Source organism: Bufo gargarizans, chromosome 9 (genome assembly GCF_014858855.1).
Source record: "Bufo gargarizans isolate SCDJY-AF-19 chromosome 9, ASM1485885v1, whole genome shotgun sequence".
In the NCBI taxonomy this organism is placed as follows: Eukaryota; Metazoa; Chordata; class Amphibia; order Anura; family Bufonidae; genus Bufo; species Bufo gargarizans.
Genome location: NC_058088.1, coordinates 173,280,648 through 173,304,044, shown reverse-complemented (window position 1 = coordinate 173,304,044; position 23,397 = coordinate 173,280,648). Strand labels below are relative to the sequence as shown.

General features: G+C 44.5%; 1 protein-coding gene across 2 annotated transcripts in view; it reads left to right on the top strand.

Moving 5' to 3' along the window:
* Positions 1–23,397, top strand: part of EMD (emerin) — a 45,027-nt gene that overhangs the window by 4,480 nt on the left and 17,150 nt on the right. For both annotated transcript variants that reach the window (XM_044306382.1, XM_044306381.1), the window contains exons 3-6: positions 4,248–4,322; positions 10,606–10,656; positions 14,342–14,389; positions 17,295–17,358. In XM_044306382.1, the coding sequence (XP_044162317.1) occupies positions 4,248–4,322; positions 10,606–10,656; positions 14,342–14,389; positions 17,295–17,358 (238 nt within the window). The remainder of the gene's footprint in view (positions 1–4,247; positions 4,323–10,605; positions 10,657–14,341; positions 14,390–17,294; positions 17,359–23,397) is intronic.

The window sequence follows — 23,397 nt, the reverse complement described above, 5'->3', positions numbered from 1 at the left end:
TCTATACACAGCGCTCAACGAGATCAGGAAGCGCTATGTCATGTGACCGCCGGGGGAGTGCAGGATCTGTCGGGTCTTTCACAGACCTCGATCAGCCCTGCACTGAGGCTGTACAGCGTTGTATTCTGCTGTTCAGACTCTTTTGGGGGGGGTGGTATTTCCAATGTTACTGGGGCTAGTATGTCAGCCCCAGTTACAGGAGAAATCAATGTTGGAAACAAAAAGAAAGATGTTAAATGTTCCCCAGAGGTCTTTATGACCTTGTGGGGGACGCAAAGTGTAAAATAAAAAAATAAAGGGCCAGATTTATCATTAGCTCAGTTCAGAATAATGGAGTGAAAAAGTCCCAAACGCTAAAAATGGGCACAAATTTGCGACTTTTTTCTGCTCTGCACTATGCTCGCCAGTTTTCTGAAAGTTGGCGTGTTTTCTTATGTAAATGAATCTCTAGACAGATTTACTTTTGGGACTGTTTAAAAAGTCGCAATTTCACTCCAGTGAGGACCATGCTTATCTTATGAGACTTTTTAATAGAACATGCAACTTTTTCGTAAAGATGTGCGACTTTTGTAAAGCTGCTTACTGACGGATAAACTGCTACCGTCAAACCACATTTATTACAGTTTTAAAGGGCCGATCATAAATCTGACTTGGCTAAAACTGACTTTAGCCATATGTTAAAGTGGAGTGAGCTGTCAGAGTCATGATAAATCTGGCCCACAGTGTTTAAAAAATAAATAAAAAATGTTAAAAATAGAAAAAAAAAAATATATATATATTTGGTATTGCCGCGTCCGTAACGACCGGCTCTATAAATATATCACATGATCGACCACATTCGATAAACGCCATAAAAAATAATAAAAACTGTAAAAAAAAAAAAAGCCATTTTTGTAACCTTACTTCAGAAAAAGTGCAACTCCAAGTGATCAAAAAGGCGTATGTCCCACAAAATGGTGCGAAAAAAAGCGATTTTCTTATGTGGGGGCTCTACATAAGAAAATCGCTCAAAAAAATAACAAAAACTATAGCTCTCAACATGGAGACATTAAAACATATTTTTTTGTCACCTTACATCACAAAAATTGCAACACCAAGCGATCAAAAAGGCATATGCCCCCTAAAATAGTACCAATCAAACTATCACCTCATCCCGAAAAAAATGAGACCCTACCTAAGACATTCGGTCAAAAAAAAAACTATGACTCTCAGACAATGGAGACACAAAAATATGTTTTTTTTTTGCTTCAAAACTGCTATTATTGTGTTAAAGTGAAATAAAAAAGTAGACATATTAGGTATCGCCGCATCAACCAGCTCTATAAAAATTATATCACTTGACCTAACCCCTCAGGTCAACACTGTAAAAAAATTAAAACAGTGCCAAAAAAGCCATTTTTTGTCACCTAACATCACATAAAGTGCAACACAAAGCAATCAAAAAGGCGTATGCCCCCCAAAATAATAGCATTCAAACTGTCACCTCATCCTGCAAAAAATGAGACTCTAAGGCCTAGTTCACGCAAACGTTTTTTTTTTTTTTGCGAGTGTACAGGCCGTATACGGAACCATTCATTTTAATAATTCCGCCCAAAAACGGAATGTACTCCGTATGCATTCCGTTTCCGTTTTTCCGTTCCGTTGAAAGATAGAACATGTCCTATTATTGCCCGCAAATCGCGTTCCATGGCTCCATTCAAGTCAACGGGTCCGCAAAAAAAACGGAACACATACGGAAATGCATCCGTATGTCTTCCGTATCCGTTCCGTTTTTTCTAAGCCATCTATTGAAAATGTTATGCCCAGCCCAATTTTTTCTATGTAATTACTGTATACTGTACATGGCATACGGAAAAACGGAACAGAAACTGAAACGAAAAACGGACCGCAAAACACTGAAAAAGCCATACCGTTGTGTGAACTAGGCCTAAGGCTTCATGCACACGACCGTTGTTTGGGTCCGCATCGGAGCCACAGTTTTGGCGGCTCGGATGCGGACCCATTCACTTCAATGGGGCCGCAAAAGATGCCGACAGCACTCTGTGTGCTGTCCGCATCCGTGGCTCCGTTCCGCGGCCCCGTTAAAAAATATAACATGTCCTATTCTTGTCCGCGCTTTGCGGACAAGAATAGGCATTTATATTGCCGGCGCCCGTTCCGCGCACCGCAAAGAACGGCACGGCCGTGTGCATGAGGCCTAATTTAGACAATCGGTTAAAAAATAAAACCATCATTTTTTTTTGTTTTAAAAATGCTATTATTGTGTAAAATTAAAATAAGAAAAAGTATACATATTAGGTATTTCCAAGTCCGTAACGATCTGCTCTATAAAAAATTCACATGACATTAACCCCTCAGGCGAACGCTGTAAAAATAAATAAATAAAGACTGTGCTAAAACAACCAATTTTTGGTCACCTTGCCCCATACAGTGTAATAATGAATGATCAAAAAATCTTATGTACCCAAAAATGGTACCAATAAAAAAAGTCAACTCTTCCTGCAAAAAACTAGCCCCTGCGCAGGACGATCGGCAGAAAAATAAAAAAATATGGCGTTCAGAAAATGGAGACACAAAAACATAAAAAAATTTTTTTTCAAAAATGCTTTATTATGTAAAACTGAAACAAACAAAGAAAGTAGACATACTTGATATCATTGCGTCCGTAACAACTTGCTCTATAAAAATGGTACATGATCTACCCTGTCCGATGAATGTTGTAAAAAATAAAAACAGTGCCAAAACTCATATGTACCCCAAATAGTACCAATAAAACTGGCACCTTATCCCCTAGTTCCGAAAATGGGGTGACTTTTTGGGGGTTTCTACTATAAGGGTGCATCAGGGGGGCTTCAAAGGGACATGCCATCTAAAAACCAGTTCAGCAAAATCTGCCTTCCAAAAACCATACGGTGCACCTTTTCTTCTGCGCTCTGCCGTGTGCCCTTACATCAGTTTAGGCTACTTTCACACTCGCGTTTTGGGCGGATACGTCATGGATCTGCAAAAACGGATCCGTTACAATAATGCATCCGTCATGAACAGATCCGGTTGTATTCTCTGCAGGCAGCGTTTTGGTGTCCATCTCCAGAGCGGAGTGGTTACTGAACGAAGGCAAACTGATGCATTCTGAGCGGATCCTTTTCCATTCAGAATGCATTAGGGCAAAACTGATCCGTTTTGGACCGCTTGTGAGAGCCTTGAACGGATCTCGCAAACGGAAAGCTAAAACGCGAGTGTGAAAGTAGCCTTACGACCACATATGGGGTGTTTCTGTAAACCGCAGAATCAGGGTAATAAATATTGGGGCAGATTTATCATTAGCTCAGGTCAGAATAATGGAGTGAAAAAGTCCCAAACGCTAAAACTGCGCACAAATTTGTGACTTTTTTCTGCTCTGCACTATGCTCGCCAGTTTTCTGAAAGTGGGCGTGTTTTCTTATGTAAATGAATCTCTAGACAGATTTACTATTTCACTCCAGTGAGGACCATGCTTATCTTATGAGACTTTTTAATAGAACATGCGACTTTTTCGTAAAGATGTACGACTTTTGTAAAGCTGCTTACTGACGGATAAACTGCTACCGTCAAACCACATTTATTACAGTCATAAAGAGAACATTAATATATTTTTTCAAATTTTTATTTATTTTTTCTTATGTTTTAAATGTCTTATTTTATGGAGAATTTATATCTATAACGTTTTTAATAAATTCTTGCATTTTTATGCGTATGGTTTCTGTCTGACCCCAAGATAGTAGAGGGCCCCCCTCCCCCAATCATTATTTCAAATCCTCCTTGTTAGGAGAGCATTACATCTCACACAATGCATATAATGATTTTCTGGACATGTTCAGAGGAAGCATCTCTTATGATAAGACTTTTAAATACGACAAGAAATGACTTTGCTAAATTCTATTCCTGGTCTGTCACTATGTATACTCTTACATATGGCAGGCTGCAATAGAGGACTGTGTGCACTGTACTGGGCCAAATGTCCACCAAGGTGTGTTTGTGATATAATGGTGACAGGCAGTTTGAGGAAATGGTCACCTGTAGTATTAAAAAGAAATCATACTTACTTTATTATTTTATATTATGTGAACGGCCAGTATTTTCTATATGGTAGGAGACTTGGATGGCAAGTCACATTGTTGTCCTAGTGCAGGAAGGCACAGGCATGGATCTACTGATACTACAAGGTAATGATAAAGTAATGCTATTTTTTCCTTCAACCTCTCCTTTAGGGACTACCCGCACTCTGTATGAAAAGAAGCTCCTTCAGTATGAACGTGAAAAAACTACATTTCCCGCTTCTACAAGTAAGTAATTACTGTAGCCTTGTATCAAAACAGGCCTCATGCACACGAACATTTTGTTTCCATGTCCGTTCCGTTTTGTTTTTTTTGCGTATAAGATATGGACCCATTCATTTCAATGGGTCTGCAAAAAATGCGGACCGCACACAGTGTGCCGTCCGCATCCGTATGTCCGTTCCGTAGCCCCTCAAAAAATATAGAGTATGTCCTGTTCTTGTCCGTTTTGCGGACAAGCAAAGGCATTGTTACAATGGATCCACAAGAAAAAACGGATGCAACACGGACCGTAAAATACATACAGTCGTGAGCATGAACCTTAAAGGATAATTGTCACACTTAGACCCTAATTTAAATTTTTATATATGTAGTTACTAATAAGATGATATTCCAGAATCAGTTGCTATTAGAGTGACTTACCCCATATTTAATAAGATTCAGCCCTTAGCAACCAGTCTCCATAAAACTGCAATCTCACTATTCAGTTAAGATGGCCGCCACTGCCCTCACCCTGAGGCTAATCCTGACCTGCCCTCACTAGCCAGTAACAATAGCCCCCCAAAAGTGTCAGTAACCAGAGCCCTCCCCCCTAAAGGGTTAATCTCCTGCAGCACAAAGGGGTCCTCTTACCACATGTTGCTTTCATTTATACACTGAACAGATGGCAGATCTCCCTTCCCTGCTCTGCGCTGCTCCAACTCTACTTCTCCAGCTCTGCTGAGTGAGGGAGCGTCTGCCAAGCGCAGGGACAGGGAGAAGTGCACACAGCCCAGGCACTGTTATCAGCTGCTGGGGAGGACCTGGCTTTAATCATTTACTTACAGTCCCAGGCTATCAGTAATGTGACCTTGCACGCAGCGTGCTTCTGCGTCCTTCATGGACGGACCATGCCTAGCAACCTTATTTTAAGCACAGGTAAAAGTAGGCAGTACAGGGAACAAAAATGTGGAATTAAGGGGTAATTGAATACACAGTGAAAAGTTGAAATAGGGCCACCAAGGAGATATTATTCACCACAATCCAATACTCCCCAAAAAAATATGACAGTTATACTTTAAGGTTTTGCAAAGATTGTAAGGGCACTGTCTCGCTTTAGTTAAAGGGATTGTCCAGCAGGATACCATTTTTATTAGAGAAGGGGCAGAATGGTTTAAAAAAAAATTAAGTTAAAGGGGTTGTCTAATCTCGCCGTTACAAAGGCGAGATGAGACTAAAGCACGTATTACACCTGTCGGTTTTTCGGCAAATGATCGCAGACGAGCGTTCATATAAATGCTCGTTAGCGATCATCTTTCAGTGTATTACTGCCGCCTATTGCTTGTTCATGGGCAATCCAAATCTTTTGACATGTTAAAAAAGTATCGCTTGCAGGTGGCAGATCATGCTGTCTAATAGCGGCTGATCTAATCTGCTGACGGCAAACCACTATATAGCACGAGGACGAGCAATGGCATAGCGATCACTCCTCTCCATGCATGTAATAGCAGCGGTCTTCTCCGCCAGGGAGCAGGCATTTGCCTTGAGAGAATGCTTCCCTCTCAACAATCATCTGCCACAGGTCGCTGGGAAACGGCACAGTGGCTGATGCTTTGCTGTTTCAGTAGCTTTCATTACATTGCATGGGAGCTAAAGAAACAGCATGCTATAGTGTTTCCTTAACTGGCTCGCTCTGCTCTTTTCTGGCCACCTGGTTGTCAGGTTTCTAAATCTGCAGAAAATTAACTTTAATCCTTGTCCCCACCTTATGCAAACTTTTGTTCCCTTTTTGTAAGGGATTATGCACACAACCATAATTTACCCCTGGAAACGCAGTCCATGAGTCAGCCGCATCTTCCGAGCTGACCGTGGCTCCCTTGGCCTAAACTGACTGTGACATAGTAATTTATGATACAGTCAGTCTGTATTTGATCACGAGGGCTACTGCAGTGTACTCACATCATCAAGTGAGTACACTGCAATGTCATGTGCATGAGCTCAAAATTAGCAGAAAATCATCTTTAATCGTTGTCCTCACTTTATGCAAATTATCTGTTTCAAGGCAAGGAAGCTGGCGCTTTGCTCCTTGAAGTCAAGCTTTCACCGCTTGAACGCTGCTTACTCCTTCTTGATTTATGTTCACTAGCTCACAGAGTGTCATCCCCTGGTCTCCTTAGATCCCACACAGGCTCCTTAGGCTGGGTTCACACCTGAGCGTTTTACAGCGCGTTCCTACGCGCTGTAAAACGCTCAACAAGGAGAAACCAATGATTCCCTATGGGAATGGTTCACACTTGGGCGTTTTACAGCGCGTACGATCGCGCTGTAAAACGCCCGACGCTCCAAAAAGTACATGAGCGACTTTTGGGGCGTTTGTGGCCATAGGACACTGTAGTGAATCACACAAACGCGCGTCAAACGCGCGTTTACTATTACAAAAACGCGCATAAAAATGCGCGTAAAACGCGCGTTTGCGCAACGCTCAAGTGTGAACCCAGCCTTAGGCTACTTTCACACCTGCGTTCGATCGGATCCGTTCTGAACGGATCAGCTCATATTAATGCAGACGGTGGCTCCGTTCAGAACGGATCCGTCTGCATTATAACTTAGAAAAATTTTCTAAGTGTGAAAGTAGCCTGAGCGGATCCGTTCAGACTTTACATTAAAAGTCAATGGGGGACTGATCCGCTTGAAGATTGAGCCATATGGTGTCATCTTCAAGCGGATCCGTCCCCATTGACTTACATTGTAAGTCGGAACGGATCCGCTCGCCTCCGCACGGCCAGGCGGACACCCGAACGCTGCTTGCAGCGTTCAGGTGTCCGCTCGCGGAGCGGAGGCTGAGCGCTGGCAGGCGGATGCATTCTCAGTGGATCCGCCTCCACTGAGAATGCATTAGGGCCAGACGGCTGCGTTCAGGGCCGCTCGTGAGCCCCTTCAAACGGAGCTCACGAGCGGACACCTGAACGCAGGTGTGAAAGGAGCCTTACCGTCCGTTGCATACCCATTGACTTTGGGTGTACAGCCCCTAGCTTCAGGGTTTCACTGCACATGAACCAAACCAGTTTTCAATAGGGCAATTTAAAAATGTGTGAATTGTGACTTAAAAAGATACCCTTTGGGAATTTCTGACACAAGAAAGTGTGAAAAAGTAGTGAAAAGGAAGGAAGTACTAAAAGATTTTACGCTGTGTTCACCTCTTCTTCAGATCTCCTTCCTTTGTGTTAATTATAGCAAGAAGGGGGGGGGGGGGGGAGAAAGGTCATAGTGTGAAAATGTACAATACTTTTGCCTTCACTAGGAAGAATGTTGCTCACCTTCTCTGATTGTGCAGATAGGCACAAAACTTGCGAATAGCCTGTAGGAATAGATAGACTGGTCTGTGCTGCCAGTGTTAGATTACAGTTCTCACTGGTTGGGTGCCAACCAACAGGAGGTCAAAGAAAACATAGTGTAGTTGAAGGCTAAGTGCTGGGTCAAAGCTCTGTATCTGATTTGAATCCTCTCAGGGCGCATAGACAAAACCACTTTAGGATTAGAATAAACCTTATTTAATGGTATCTCTATAAAACAACACATTTTGGGGTGTTAAACTCTCTTTTCATGTCCAAAAAGTGGAATAATTGCACAAGACACTCCATAGTTCGGGCACTCTTTAGGTCCTCAGGTCCACATAAAAAAAACAATATAAAATACATGAGTAGATGAATATTGAACATTTGTACACATAGGCCTGGTACTTGAAAAAATTAAACCATTACACTGATATATAAAATCATACTGTTTAAGAAATGCTGAAAATTAGAAACTCAGGCAATCCGTTCCTAAGTTTCAGTATCTCTTAAATGGTATGATAATATAACAAGAAGATGATATATGGTTTTAAAAATGTGTAATAAATAAATAAAAATCTGAAAAGTGTGACGCACATTTGTATCCAGCCCCCTGTACCCTGATACCCCTAAATAAAATCCAGTTTTAAAAACCAACTGCATTTAGAAGTCACCTAATTAGTAACAGAGTCCACCTGTGTGAAATGTATTTTCAGTATAACTACCGCTGTTCTGTGAAGGTCTCAGAGGTTTGTTAGAGAACATTAGTGATGAAACCACATCATGAAAACCAAGGAACACACCAGACAGGTCAGGGAGAAAGTTGTGGAAAAGTGTAAAGCAGGACTAGGTTATAAATAAAATATCCCAAGCTTTGAACATCTCACGGAGCACTGTTCAATCCATCATCCGAAAATGGAAGGAGTATGGCACAATTGCAAACTTACCGAGACATGGCCGTCCACCTAAACCGACAGCCCAGGCAAGGAGAGCACTAATTAGAGAAGCAGCCAAGAGGCCCATGGTCACTCTGGAGGAGCTGCAGAGATCCACAGCTCAGGTGGGGGAATTTGTCCACAGTACAACTATTAGTCGTGTACCCCACAAATCTGACCTTTATGGAAGAGTGTCAAGAAGAAGGCCATTTTTTAAAGAAGTACCATATGCAGTTTGCCACAAGTCATGTAGGGGGCACAGCAAACATGTGGAAGAAGGTGCTCTCGCCAGATGAGACCAAAGTTTAACTTTTTGGCCTAAATACAAAATGCTGTGTGTGGAGGAAAACTAATACTGCACATCACCCTATACACACCATCCCCACTGTAAAACACGGTGGTGGTGGCAGCATCATGCTGTGGGGATGCTTTTCACCAGCAGGGACAGGGAAGCTGGTCAGAGTTGATAAGGAGATGGATGGAGCTAAATACAGGGCAATCCTGGAGGAAACCCTGTTAAAGGCTGCAAAAGACTTGAGACTGGGGGAGGTTAACCTTCCAGAAAGACAAGGTCCCTAAACATACAGTCAGAGCTACAATGAAATGGTTTAGATCAAAGCACATTCATGTGTTAGAATGGCCCAGTCACAGTCCAGACCTAAATCCCATTGAGAACCTGTGGCAAGACTTGCAAATTGCTGTCATCTCCTGCTGCCCCATCCTGACAGCCAATGCAGTGAATTAATGAGTAGTTTCCAATATGAGAACAGAAAATTTATTTTAAAGAAATGTATTTTAGATCTAACACATGCCAGACACAAGCTGCACTCGTTGGAGCCCATTGTGTGGCAGCAGTATTTTGTCCTGCTTTTTTGCCACAGTCTGTGATAGATGCTCTTAATAGAACCTTTGCCTCGAATGTGAGCCTAGCCTCACAGTACTTTCTGCTAAAATAGCAAATTCCAAATTGTCGATCCTACTTTGAGCGCTCCAGGTTACGGGTGTGGTGAATCCTGTTCACACCAAGTTCACTTTTTAACATTTAAAACCGCTCTGCTCCCCAACAGGTGTCGCTCCGACCACTTCAGTATATGTAGATATTCAGAAATGCACCAGTCACTGTTTCCATAGTACTCCACACACTTATTCGTCTCTCCTATAATTGGTCAAACCAAAGGAGCAAAGGGTAGTGAAGCACCGCAGTAGATATTTTAAAATCAGCTTTTATTATACTCACAAGATCAAAAAAGGACACAGGCGTATCAAATATTTAGACCGGTTTCCCATCTGCCACATATACTGAAGTGGTCGGAGCGGCACCTGTTGGGGAGCAGCGTGGTTTTAAATCAGAGTACTTTTTAGTTTAACTCTTTAGTAGCATCATGTAAATGCCATAACGGTCCGACCACATGGTGCTTGAGATGCAGCCACACTGTGTCTGAGTGCTGCAGTATCATTAGTTTAATCACAGCCCGCTGCGCCTCCTATGTAACTGACCCCAACTGTGATTCAAGTACCATGTGGTCATATCCTAAAAATTTGGGGGGTCATTTATTATCCAGAAATACACCTATATTAGTGCAGATTGCAGTGCAATGGTTATTTGTGCTGAAATCTGTGACTTTTCCCTGCACACACCAGGTTTAAAAAAGTGGACTCATTCATAATCTTCTATGCCTGTTTTAGGCATAGAAATTGGTCTAAATGTAAGACAGCTAGGAAGCTGGCTTACATTTAGACTGGTGCTGGATACGCCATAGTTATGTAGAGGCCTGCACCTCTTCATAACATCGGCGGATCCACTGCCAGCTATAAGACGTTTAAGACTGGCGTCTAAAACGCTGGATCTTAATAAATGACCCCCTTTGTCCTATACTTTGAACAATTAACAGTGGTAGCATGCAGCAGACCCCTGGGTAAATGAAGGATGGTTCTACTGATCAGACAAACCTTTCCATATGAGAGTCTACTGTTCCATGCATGATATGGTTTATAGGCAAATGAAAAGATGTCAAATGAATATGTTTGATTAATTATATTTTCCAGGTTCTTACACGAGCAGACAGCAGTACAGTGGAAGAGACTTTGATGACAGTGGTAGGGAAAGATTTAGATTATTTCTTTTTACTAGAATTTATATCCAATTTGTATTGTCTAAAATACTGTGGATGATTATAAATTACTGTAATCTGTGTTAAACATAAGATAGGTTTCAGTTGATCATTGTTCCTCTTGTGTTGCACTAGTCTGTAATGGCTTGGAGCAGAGAGCAGAACCCAGGCCTGGGCACGGCAAGATGAACCCACCCCTTTAAAGATGCATTACTCACCTATGCCCCACTATTGCTGTTATGGTCAGTGACCTACACCAGTCTCTTATTGGCTGAGCGGTCATTTCTTGCCATTTTCTGTCTGTCAAGAGTGGACCAGAAAGCAGAGACCAGCAGGGATGCTGTATGCATTGTAATGGTAGCAGTTGAGGAAAACCCCTATCACCTCTCCTGACATGTCTGTTTTGCTAAAAACTTTCCCCATTTTATTAGACCCCAGAATTGTGCCACCCCCTGCACAGTAACCACTGATTGGACAGTGTGATTGCATGTATAATGTATGCCAATCTTGTGGCATAAATAATGGTTAATGCGTCAGGCTGAGTAAGCCCCATATCTTCTACTACACCCTCCAGCCAGTTTTTTTTTTCCAAAAGTGCTGTGAGTGGTATAAAATCTTAAAGGGTTTCTGTCACTAGGTTTAACCCTATTAAACTGGCTGACATTAGCGAAGTGCTAATGTCAGTAGACCCTAACTAGCCTATTCTTATGCTTTTTATTATATGCTAATTAACCTCTAGGAGCAGGGGGGGTGTTGCACCTGCTCCTACAGGCTCCGTTCGCCCACCTCTTTTAACGCCCTTGTTCACTTGATTGACAGGGCCAGGGCAGCGTTGGTCTCCTCCTGCCGGCGAAAATCGCACGCCTGCGCCGTCCCGTTCAGTATTCGGCGCAGTGAGTGAAGGACGCTCGTCGGTTGCTGGCTTCCTCACTGCGCCTGCGCTGAATACAGCCAGCATCGCAGAGAAGAGGGAGGAGAGAGCTGTGACGTCGCTGGATTCTGCTATGTGGTAAGTATTTGGCTAGTGCTTTATTCCCACTGATACCACCAATGATCAAGGGGGCATTAGAAGAATACATATTTTATACAAAAAATGTTCTACCAATAATAATTATATTTATGACCACTATATCACCAACGAATCAAATAAATTTGGCCACCAGATGATATAATATACAGTACAGACCAAAAGTTTGGACACACCTTCTCATTCAAAGAGTTTTCTTTATTTTCATGACTATGAAAATTGTAGATTCACACTGAAGGCATCAAAACTATGAATTAACACATGTGGAATTATATACATAACAAAAAAGTGTGAAACAACTGAAAATATGTCATATTCTAGGTTCTTCAAAGTAGCCACCTTTTGCTTTGATTACTGCTTTGCACACTCTTTGCATTCTCTTGATGAGCTTCAAGAGGTAGTCACCTGAAATGGTTTTCACTTCACAGGTATGCCCTGTCAGGTTTAATAAGTGGGATTTCTTGCCTTATAAATGGGGTTGGGACCATCAGTTGCGTTGAGGAGAAGTCCTGTGGGCGAAAATGCCTTGTTGATGCTAGAGGTCAGAGGAGAATGGGCCGACTGATTCAAGCTGATAGAAGAGCAACGTTGACTGAAATAACCACTCGTTACAACCGAGGTATGCAGCAAAGCATTTGTGAAGCCACAACACGCACAACCTTGAGGTAGATGGGCTACAACAGCAGAAGACCCCACCGGGTACCACTCATCTCCACTACAAATAGGAAAAAGAGGCTACAATTTGCAAGAGCTTACTAAAATTGGACTGTTGAAGACTGGAAAAATGTTGCCTGGTCTAATGAGTCTCGATTTCTGTTGAGACATTCAAATGGTAGAGTCCGAATTTGGCGTAAACAGAATGAGAACATGTATCCATCATGCCTTGTCACCACTGTGCAGGCTGGTGGTGGTGGTGTAATGGTGTGGGGGATGTTTTCTGGGCACACTTTAGGCCCCTTAGTGCCAATTGGCCATCGTTTAAATGCCACGTGCTACCTGAGCATTGTTTCTGACCATGTCCATCCCTTCATGACCTCCATGTACCCATCCTCTGATGGCTACTTCCAGCAGGATAATGCACCATGTCACAAAGCTCGAATCATTTCAAATTGGTTTCTTGAACATGACAATGAGTTCACTGTACTAAAATGGCCCCCACAGTCACCAGATCTCAACCCAATAGAGCATCTTTGGGATGTGGTGGAACGGGAGCTTCGTGCCCTGGATGTGCATCCCTCAAATCTCCATCAACTGCAAGATGCTATCCTATCAATATGGGCCAACATTTCTAAAGAATGCTATCAGCACCTTGTTGAATCAATGCCACGTAGAATTAAGGCAGTTCTGAAGGCAAAAGGGGGTCCAAGTATGGTGTTCCTAATAATTCTTTAGGCGAGTGTATATATTATAATAATAATTTATTTTTTATTTTTTTCTTATATTATCTGGTGGCCAAATTATTTTAATTACTTGGTGATATAGTGGTCATAAATATAATTATTATTGGTAGAACGTTTTTTGTATAAAATATTTATTCTTCTAATTCCCTCTTGATCATTGGTGATATCAGTAGGGAATAAAGCAGCTGGCCAATTAGGCAAATACTTACCACATAGCAGAATCCAGCGATGTCACAGCTCTCTCCTCCCTCTTCTCTGCAATGCCGGCTGTTTTCAGCGCAGGCGCAGTGAGGAAGCCAGCAGCCGGAGAGCTTCCTTCACTCACTGTGCCTGCGCCGAATAGTAAACCGTCCTAGGGGCTCAATACCGGGAAAAAAAACTGATCAGTTTTATCCTAATGCATTCTGAATGGAGAGCAATTCGTTCAGGATGCATCAGTTCAGTCCTCCTTACATTTTTTTGGGCCGGAGAAAATAGCCGCAGCATGCTGCAGTTTTCTCTCCGGCCAAAAGTCCTGAACACATGCCGGATCCGGCATTAATTTCCATTGAAATGCATGAATGCCGGATCCGGCCCTAAGTGTCTCGGCAAAACTGATCCGTTTTGCAGTGTGCTAATGTGCAGACCTTTTAAAAATGAGAAAAAAATAAATACCTGATTCGTTTTTCCGGATGACAACCGGAAAGACTGATCCGGTATTGCAATGCATTTGTGAGATGGATCTGTCTCACAAATGCATCGGTTTGCATCCAGATTGCGGCGACTGAACTTTCTGCCGGAATCCTTTGCCGCAAGTGTGAAAGTACCCTTAATCCTGGTGACAGAAACACTTTAAAAGGTCACATTTTTAAGTGAAATGCTGCTTGCACAAGCATTTTTAAAACTCACAAATTCCGAGTACATTGGAGTGACCACTCGAAGCGATCACGTGGTGCTTGAGACGCAACCGCACTGTGAGTACCGCGGTATAATTTGTTAAATTAGAACCCGCTGCGCCTCCTATGCAATTGAACGTAGCTGCAATGCAAGTGCCATGTGGTCGTATCCTAACAATGTTGTCCTCTACCATGACCAATTAAGGGTGGATCCACGCATAAGACCCCTGGTAAATGGAGGATAGTTCTGCTGATCAGACAAACCTTTCCATATTGGTGTTGCTTCTGTCTGATGCATGATGTAGTTTATAGGTAAATAAAAAGATGTCAAATGTATAAGTTTGACTAACCTATAATTATATTTTCCAGATTCTTACGGGAGCAGACAGAGAAGAGGAGACGTTGATGATGACAATGGTAGGAAAAGCTTCAGAATTATTCTTTTTACTAGAATTTATATGCATTTGGTATTGTCTGAAATACTGTAGATGATTATAAATTATTTTAATCTGGACTAACAGAATAAATCTAAAAACTTTAAGGGGGGGTTGTAGGGGAATGCTGTGCTTCATTACTCCAGCTCATCTAAAAGGCAGTGTCCATAGACATGTTATTTGTATAGAGGTCCATAGAGAATCCTATCAATCATGACAGCAACTGAGCTGTCAATGCATCACAGAGCTTCAGGGTTCCAATTTTTTATAGTGCTGTAAATTTGGTAATTGTCCTATAACCAGCAGTTATCAGCCGTCCATAGAACAGGTGATAAATATATGATCATGGGGCTAAGACCACAGCGACCCCCACAGATAATGTGAATGGGCGGCCCATAGTACTCTGTGTGAATGGAGTGGTTGTGCGCATGTACGACCACTTCCATCATTCACTGCCACTTTTGCATTCATATAGGTGGCTCGGGGACACCTATTCTCATCATCTGTGGTCGCACCCCCCCATGATCATACATTTATCACCTATCCTGTGTATAGGTATAACATGTTGGTTATAGTAACATAGTTTAAGGCTGAAAAAAGGCATCTGTACATCCAGTTCGGCCTGTTATCCTACAAGTTGATCCAGAATGGGAAGCTACTTTAATATTAGAGGCCCTTGTAACATTACCAGTGCAGTAAAACAATCAGACCTTCACAGTTCATGTACAGTTTGCAATACGAGATGGGAATGAACTATAGAAAATGTTTCCCATCACTACTGTTGAAATGATAATACAGCAGCTAGAAACCTTTCCTCCTAATAGGTGGCTACAAGTGCATTTTATGTTTACTTGGGAAATCTATTTAAAGGGACACAGACAGGCCCGATAAACATATTTAGTTATTCCTATGCAGTCATAGGTCTATTAAAGTGTATTCCAATCACATAAGAGTACCCCCTGTCTGCATTGTAAACCATGTAAAAACAACTTTATAATCATCTGTCAATCACCTTCCTTTATGCCCAAGGGGCGTTTTTTCACATTTCTTTATGCCCAAGGGGCGTTTTTACTCCTACCTTTGTGTCCAGCCGCGCCCCAACTGTCGCTTTCTGGCGCCGCCCAGCTCATTATTATTCACTGCGCTGGGCGGCTTTTACAGTCCCCGATCCTCCCGAGCAGGCGCAGCTGGAGACGCTGGCATTGAATAAGGGACGCAGGCGCACTGCGAGTGAGGGTGCCGGGCAAGTTATCCGGCGCACGCGCAGAAGGTACAAGTAAGTTCAATGCCAGGGTCTCCTGCTGCGCCTGCGCCGGCTCCGGAGCATCGGGGACTGTAAAAGCCGCCCAGCGCAGTGAATAGTAATGAGCTGGGCGGCGCTAGAAAGCAACAGTTGGGGCGCGGCTGGGCACAAAGGTAGGAGTAAAAACGCCCCTTGGGCATAAAGAAATGTGAAAAAAACACCCCTTGGGCATAAAGGAAGGTGATTGACAGATGATTATAAAGTTGTTTTTACATGGTTTAAAATGTTGTGTCAGAATTCCAGCTACAGAAGATCATTGTGATTGGATATTCCTTTTAATAAGAAGAGGATGGAGCAGTTGACATCCCTTTTATCAGGAGATGGATCATTACCATCCATTCAAATAAATATTTAAGGGGTATTCTCCTTTCAGACATTTATGGCACATATTCATGTCCACAACCATGCTGTTTCTGCATCTCGTTAGTTATAGAAACAGCATAGGACAGTGAGCTTGACTGTTTCTGTAAATGTGTCGTCTCTGGCAGCCAGTCGGGGAGAGGGTGGTCGAACAGGATCCAGAGTCCTCCATTCTAAAGATAGGCACGGATCCCAGAGGTGAGACTGCATCTATTAGACATTTATGCCATATTCTGTGGCCTTCTATCTAGCACTCTCGCACCCCTCCAATCTATCCTCAACTCTGCTGCCCGACTAATCCACCTCTCACCCTGTTACTCCTCTGCCTCTCCCCTCTGCCAATACCTTCACTGGCTCCCCATTGCACAGCGAATTCAGTTCAAAATACTAACAAATGCATACAAGGCCGTCCACAACCTGTCCCCTCCATACATCTCTGAGCTACTTTCCTGATACATCCCCACACGCACTCTCCGATCCTCACAAGACCTCCTTCTCTCCTCTCCTCTTATCACCTCTTCCCACAATCACCTCCAAGATTTCTCCTGCGCATCCCTGACACTCTGGAACTCGCTACCCCAACATATCAGACTCTCACCTACAGTGGAATCCTCTAAAAGAAGCCTAAAAACTCCACCTCTTCAGACAAGCCTACAACCAGTGACCCTGCTGCCTCTATACCGCCATGACCAACTTCACCCGCACCTACTGTGTCCTCCTTAGATTTTAAGCCCTCGCGGGCAGGGCCCTCTCTCCTTCTGTACCAGTTTATAACTCGTAACTCGTCTTGTTTATGCTTAGTGCAATTGTCTGTATTATGTATGTATACCTTTTTTCATATGTACAGCGCTATGGAATGAATGGCGCTTTAATAATAAATAATAATAATACTCTGTGTATATGTCATAAATATCCAAGATGAGAATACCCCTTTAAAAACTTCAACAGTATGTCCGTTCCACAAATTACAGAACATGTCCTGTTCTTGTCCTTATTGTGTACAAGAATAGTTATTTCTAGTGATAGGAGTGAGAAAAATGCGTATTGCACGCTGAAGAAATCCATATTTAGCGGATTTGTGGTTTGTGGACCTCAATACGGATACAATCGTGCACATTAGACCTTAGTCTTACTTTTAGAGAGTATTAGTCAATGTACCCCATTGTATATAAATATGTGCATTATTTTTATTATTGTGAATCTTTTTTTTAATCTCATGTTAAAGGTGACAGTCACACCTATGAAGAAGAAGAAGAAGTCACCAGGACCTATCACTATCCACAAACCAGGTAAGTCCTTTTTACTAAATCTGTCTTTCCAGCAAATATTTCTGTGCCATCAGAAAATGACCTATAGTTTAAAAAATCACTGTATTTTCAAAAGAAGTTACTATCAGTTAATAGAGAATAGTGTAAGTAGCAAATTTCTATATCACTTCTTCATTTTTAAAAATCTGCCTGCATCCAGCTGAAAAAGTGGGGTCGTGTCAGAGCAAGCTGAGACTCTGAGCTTGATAAAATAACTGCTTCTGAAGTTCACAGGAGAGTCCTGCATTTCTGTAAGTCTGTTTTCCCCTCCTTAACTGTTCTGTGAGCTCCAGCACTGAAAACAAGCATAGTGGGATGCAGGGGAAAGGACGTCACAACAGTACAGTGCTGGAAGATTCCACCAAAGGGAGACACACCCTGCTTCTGAGAGAAATGTATCTAGCTGTGCAGAAGAAACAGGGAATAATATAGCCGAAGAAGACATTAGGGAAGCCCAAAAAGACATTTCTTGTGAATGGCATTGGGGGACACAGCACCATGGGTATATGCCCAGCTGCCACTAGGAGGCTGACACTAGAAAGGAAAAATGTTGGCTCCACCCAGATGGGCTATACCCTCAGCACAGACACTAAACTAACCAGTTTTATTCTAGTGTTCGTAGGAGGCAGACATGACTTGCTCTGTTTTTATCGCAGGCCTTGCTGCTTTTTTATTTTATTTTTTATTGATTGTGTTATTTTTCTCCACAGGCTTCTGCCTTCTGCAGGATGGGGCTTCATCGTGGACTCCACTTTATTAGCCCCCCCTGCAGGCGCGTACTATTGTACCTCGCCGGTCACCCATTCCCCCATTACTGCATCCGCAGTGGCATGCCACCTAAGTGCGAGCTTGCTGAAGGGGTGACCCTACGGCGCCTGAAGACGTCGGACAGTAAGTACTCTCCCCTGCGTCTTGTGCCATGGGGTCTACTGGGTTAGTTCTCTCTTTTGGCCAGGGGGTGGGATTCACTTTATTCGGGGGGCCTGGGGAGTGTCCTTTTTTCCCCGCTGTTTTTTCAGGGGTGGAGAAATTTTCTCCAGACTGTGGAGCGGGCCTTTGGGCTCCCTTCTCCTCCCTGGCCACCCATACCTCCTCTCCGGCCTTCCCTTCTACTTAAGTCCCCGGCTTCTGCCGAGACTAGGCCGCATCTTCTCTGGCCTGTCCTCTGGTCCCAGGTGCTCCTTTTCCTTTTGCCCCGTTTTTTCCCCTCCCTGGGCGTTGCTTCCTCTCAGGAGCTCCCCCCATCTATTTTTCTTTACCGGAGGGCCCCCGGTTTCCAGCGGTTCCTACCCGCCGATGGCGCACCTTTTCTGGCCGCTTCAATAATCAAGGCCTCGGCTTTTACCTCGCAAAGGTTGCACCCTCTCCCGCCCCCCCCCCCCCCCCCCCCCTTTTGCTTCCCGGGCTTTTTTCTTGGCCCCTCTCCGCTTCTCTCAGCTTTTGGGAGGGGTCATCTCCCCCCCTATCCCTCCATCTTGCCAGCACTTTTGGATATCTCCCTGCCCTCTTCTGCGACTGCTGCAGCACCTGGGGTCCGGTAGGACAGCCTCTGGCTGGCTACTTTTCTATTTTTTCCAGGGTCCCACTCAGCCCTCATGTCTTCTTCCAGAGAAGACTCCCGTTCCCAGCCTCTTCTCTGGGTCTCTACGTACTTTGCGTGCACCCGTTGCAATAAGAAGTTGCCATGCAGTCGGCCTGACCCTGTGTCGGTCGCTCCTGAATCGGCATCTTCCGTGTCCCAAGCCATAGAGATCCTTGCCGGACTCTCCCAATCCATGGTTGAGTCGATGGACCATTTGCCTGCCCATCTTGCGGCCGCCTCGGGCCCCTCCGCTGCACGCCCACATTTAGACACCAGGTCCCGCAAACTACCTCGGGTTGTCTCAACTATGTCCCGCTCCTCCTCGGCATCCTCGGGTCACTCCCTGGACAAGTCTGAGGCAGGCGACGAATCCTCCCCTGCTGCACCTTCCACCGCCTCAGAGGACACCTCTGACTCAGATTCCGAATCAGAGCAGAGCACAGCCCTGTCTGCGGCCATGCAGGATCTCATCAGGGCAGTTAAGAAGACCTCTCGTGGGGGGCGGAGCCTAGCGGCGCATGGAGTAGGACGCACGCCGCACTAGCTCCGGCAAGCATCCTGTCTACAATTACTATAACGGTGGCGAAATACCTGCCAAACATCCAGAGGAGCGGAGGACATATCCAGGAAGCGGTCCGGTGTGGAGAGATTCCATCATGCCTGCAAAGAGAGGCAAAACGCCGAGCCGACAGGACAGGGAGGCACGATCCCAAGATGGCGCCGAGGAGGAAGAGTGGCCTGACCTGGGGGCGGCGGTGAGTCAGGGAGCGGCAGCGCGGCTGGAGCGCTTCGCTCACAAGTCACACCAGTTCCCCAGCCATGTATGGGGAGAAGGAGAGGACACCCTGTCACAAGTGGAGGAAGGCTCAGGGGAGCAGGATGGCCCTTGTAAAGATGGTCAGCAATCCCCAGTGCAGCATGGGGAGGGGGCGAGTGCTAGCCTGTGCAGCACTGAAAAGTGTCTGCCAGTAATCAATGCTCCTGAACCTACTTTGAAAGATGTGATGGCAGCTATTGCTAGCTGCAACGCCACCCTCCAGAATATGAATATTAATATTGGAAGTCTAAAAGCGGACATGTCCATTATCCGTCATGACCTGCATAAGGTGGCTGAACGCACCTCAGAAGTGGAGAGGAGGGTCTCGGATCTGGAAGATGGGGCTGTTACCCTACAAAGGGAGAGCCGGGCTGCGTCAAAGGATATAGCGGCGCTCTACGCTAAAACCGACGACCTCGAAAACCGCTCTCGCCGCAATAATATAAGGCTGGTGGGCATCCCTGAGAAGTCTGAGGGCCCAGAGGCCACTGAATTTATTGAGAAATGGTTCGCGGAAAAATTCCGTGATAGAGGTCTCTCTGCACTTTACGCTGTTGAACGAGCGCATAGGGTCCCCACCAGGCCTTTACCGCCAGGACGTCCGCCGCGCCCAATACTGGCTAAGATCCTGCACTATCGAGACAGAGACACTATACTGAGGGCTGCAAGGTCTCATCCTGATTTAAAAATCAATGGAGTTCAGGTGTCTCTGTTCCCTGACTATTCATCGGATGTACAGAAAAAGAGAGCCCGCTTTGTGGAGATTAAACGGAGGCTGAGAGATTTGCAAGTACAGTACTCCATGATGTTCCCGGCCAGGCTCAGGGTGGTGGCGTTTGGATCCGCGGTGTTCTTTGAGGACTCGGATGCTGCGGTCAAGTGGCTGGATCAAAATGAGCGTCGCCTTCGGATCCCTTCAACAGACACCTGAGACTGTTGGACATTCCTGCTCCTGGTTGAAGTTTTGAAGTCCCTGGGACTGTCCACCCACCGTTGTGGTCATTTTCGTTTGTCTTTAGCCGGTTGCTGGAGACATCTTGTGGGTAGAGCATACGCCCGAGGTTGCTCCCCACCTTCCTAATGTGCCTGTGTACGGTATCGTGCTGGATGCTGTGCTGCTTCAGGCGCTGTTGGGCCAGGTTCACAATGTTGGCCCCGAGTTCATTACTGAATCTACTTATGCTGCATATGTTTGTTGTCTGGGGAGGGATGGTTGGGTGGGGGGAGGGAGGGAGGGGGGAAGGGATTAGCGGGGGTTAATACTGTCAAAGGTGCTATTGTTGGCAATTCTAGAATGCTGAAACGTACAGTCCTTATATGTTCTGTCAGGGGGGAAAATAGGGAAGAGATGGGAGTCTGTAATCTGATGATTAACAATGTTTTTTCCTGCAGCTGTTGGAGGTTGGAAAGGTGTAGCTCTCAAATGTACTTTTATATCTGTATACATTCTTATGGGACCTGTTACGAGAATACTTAGCTGGAATGTGAGGGGAATGGCGGATGCTACAAAGAGACACGGTCTGTTCCGGTACCTATCTAGATATCAGCCGGCAATAATATGCTTGCAAGAAACGCATGTGACCAAACAATCTATGCATGTCATGCAAAAACCGTGGCTGGGTTATTCTGTGCATTCCGTCTTCTCCTCGCATTCCAGGGGGGTTAGTATCCTAGTTCATAAGAATATCATATTTGAATGTCTCAGGGAATGTGTGGATGAAGAGGGAAGGTTTATAGGAATGCATTGTGTGGTCCAAGGGATAAGAATGGTGTTAGCGACAATCTATATACCCCCACCGTTTTCCTCGGTGCCTTTAAGGAAACTTATGGAGTTTGTGGCAGAATTTTCTGAACTACCAATGTTGATAGTGGGAGATTTTAATAGTGTACTTGATAGCTCGCTTGATAGATGCCAGATCACACCTAGTGATAGAAATACGGGTGAAACCTTGTTGGCAAGAATACTGAGGGAACTAGGTCTGATGGATGTATGGAGAGAGACCCACCCCCTGGACAGGAAATACTCGTGTTGCTCCTCGACTTATGGCTCCCTGTCGCGTATAGATCTGGGTCTGGTAAATGCTCATATGTTCCCGTATGTGCAGAACTCAGAGTATCTTTCTAGGGCCCTATCTGACCACTCCTTATTTAGCATCGAGCTTGACATCTCTGTGACAGCCAGGCCGGGGGTTAGATGCTGGCGATTGAATGCCTTTTGGTTAAAACTGATGGGTGAGCCGTCTGCTATGCTTCAATCCCTTAGGGAATATTTTGGTATAAATGAAGGGACTGCGTCTCCGTCAGTCGTCTGGGATGCCATGAAGGCTTTCCTCAGAGGATCCTTTATTAAATCAATCAGTCGGATTAAATCTAAATCTAGAGAGCTTGATCGGCAGAAACAGGATAATGTGAAGATAGCGGAGGAAGCTTTTGTGTTAGATCCTTCTATCATGACAAGCAATGCCTTGAAGGCTAGGCAGGAGGAGTTGAGGTGTCACCTTTTGGAGGTAGCAGAGAGGAAACGGCTGTTTTACAAGCAGCAATTTTTTACTGAAGGTGAGAGTGTAGGCCATATGCTCTCGGTTATCGCAAAAGCGCAGCAAGGGTCACAATGTATATCTGGCCTGTTGGATGCTGGTGGCGTCCTCAGGCGTGATACGGATACCATTTTGAATATACTGAATGATTTTTATTCCTCTCTGTATACTTCTAGGGTGACATGCTCGGATGAGGATATTGACACCTTTTTAGCCACATTAAATCTCCCTAAGCTTTCCAGGGAAGACAGTATGCGATTAGAGGAGCCGATTGAGTTGGAAGAATTGAGGGCGGCATTAGCTGCTATGGCTAATGACAAGGCTCCAGGTTTAGATGGGCTTCCGGCGGAAGTTTATAAGTCCTTTTCGGAAGTGCTGCTCCCGGAACTTCTGAAGGTATTAAATTATTCCAAGGAGAGGGGGGAGTTGCCTCCGTCCATGCAGGAGGCGGTAATAGTAGTCATTCCTAAGCCGGACAAGGATCACTCTCTCCCTGACTCATATAGACCGATATCGTTGCTCTCCGCTGATGTTAAGTTGCTTGCAAAGGTCTTGGCCATGCGTCTGTCTAAAGTGATTTTGTCTATCATACATTCTGACCAGACTGGCTTTATGCCTCAGAAGTCAACGTCAATTAATATTAGAAGAGTGTTTGCCAGTATTCAACTTCCAGCTGATAATGTTGGAGATCGAGCAATCCTTTCTTTAGATGCGGCCAAGGCCTTTGACAGCATTGAGTGGCGATTCCTGTGGAGAGTTATGGCGTATATGGGATTTGGAGATGAATATATATCCTGGGTCCGGGTGCTATATTCTAAACCCAAAGCATGTATCAGGGCGAATGGAGGAGTGTCCCCCAAGTTCTGCCTGGGCCGGGGTACTAGACAGGGGTGCCCGTTGTCGCCTCTGCTATTTGCAGTTGCGATTGAGCCATTAGCCGCAGCGATTCGGAAATCAACGGACATTCGGGGGTTCAAATATGGGATAGTTAATAATAAAGTGGCGATGTATGCAGACGACACTTTGCTCTTTCTGGGGGATACTGGTCCATCGTTGGAAGCGGCTATGAAAATCATTGATAGCTT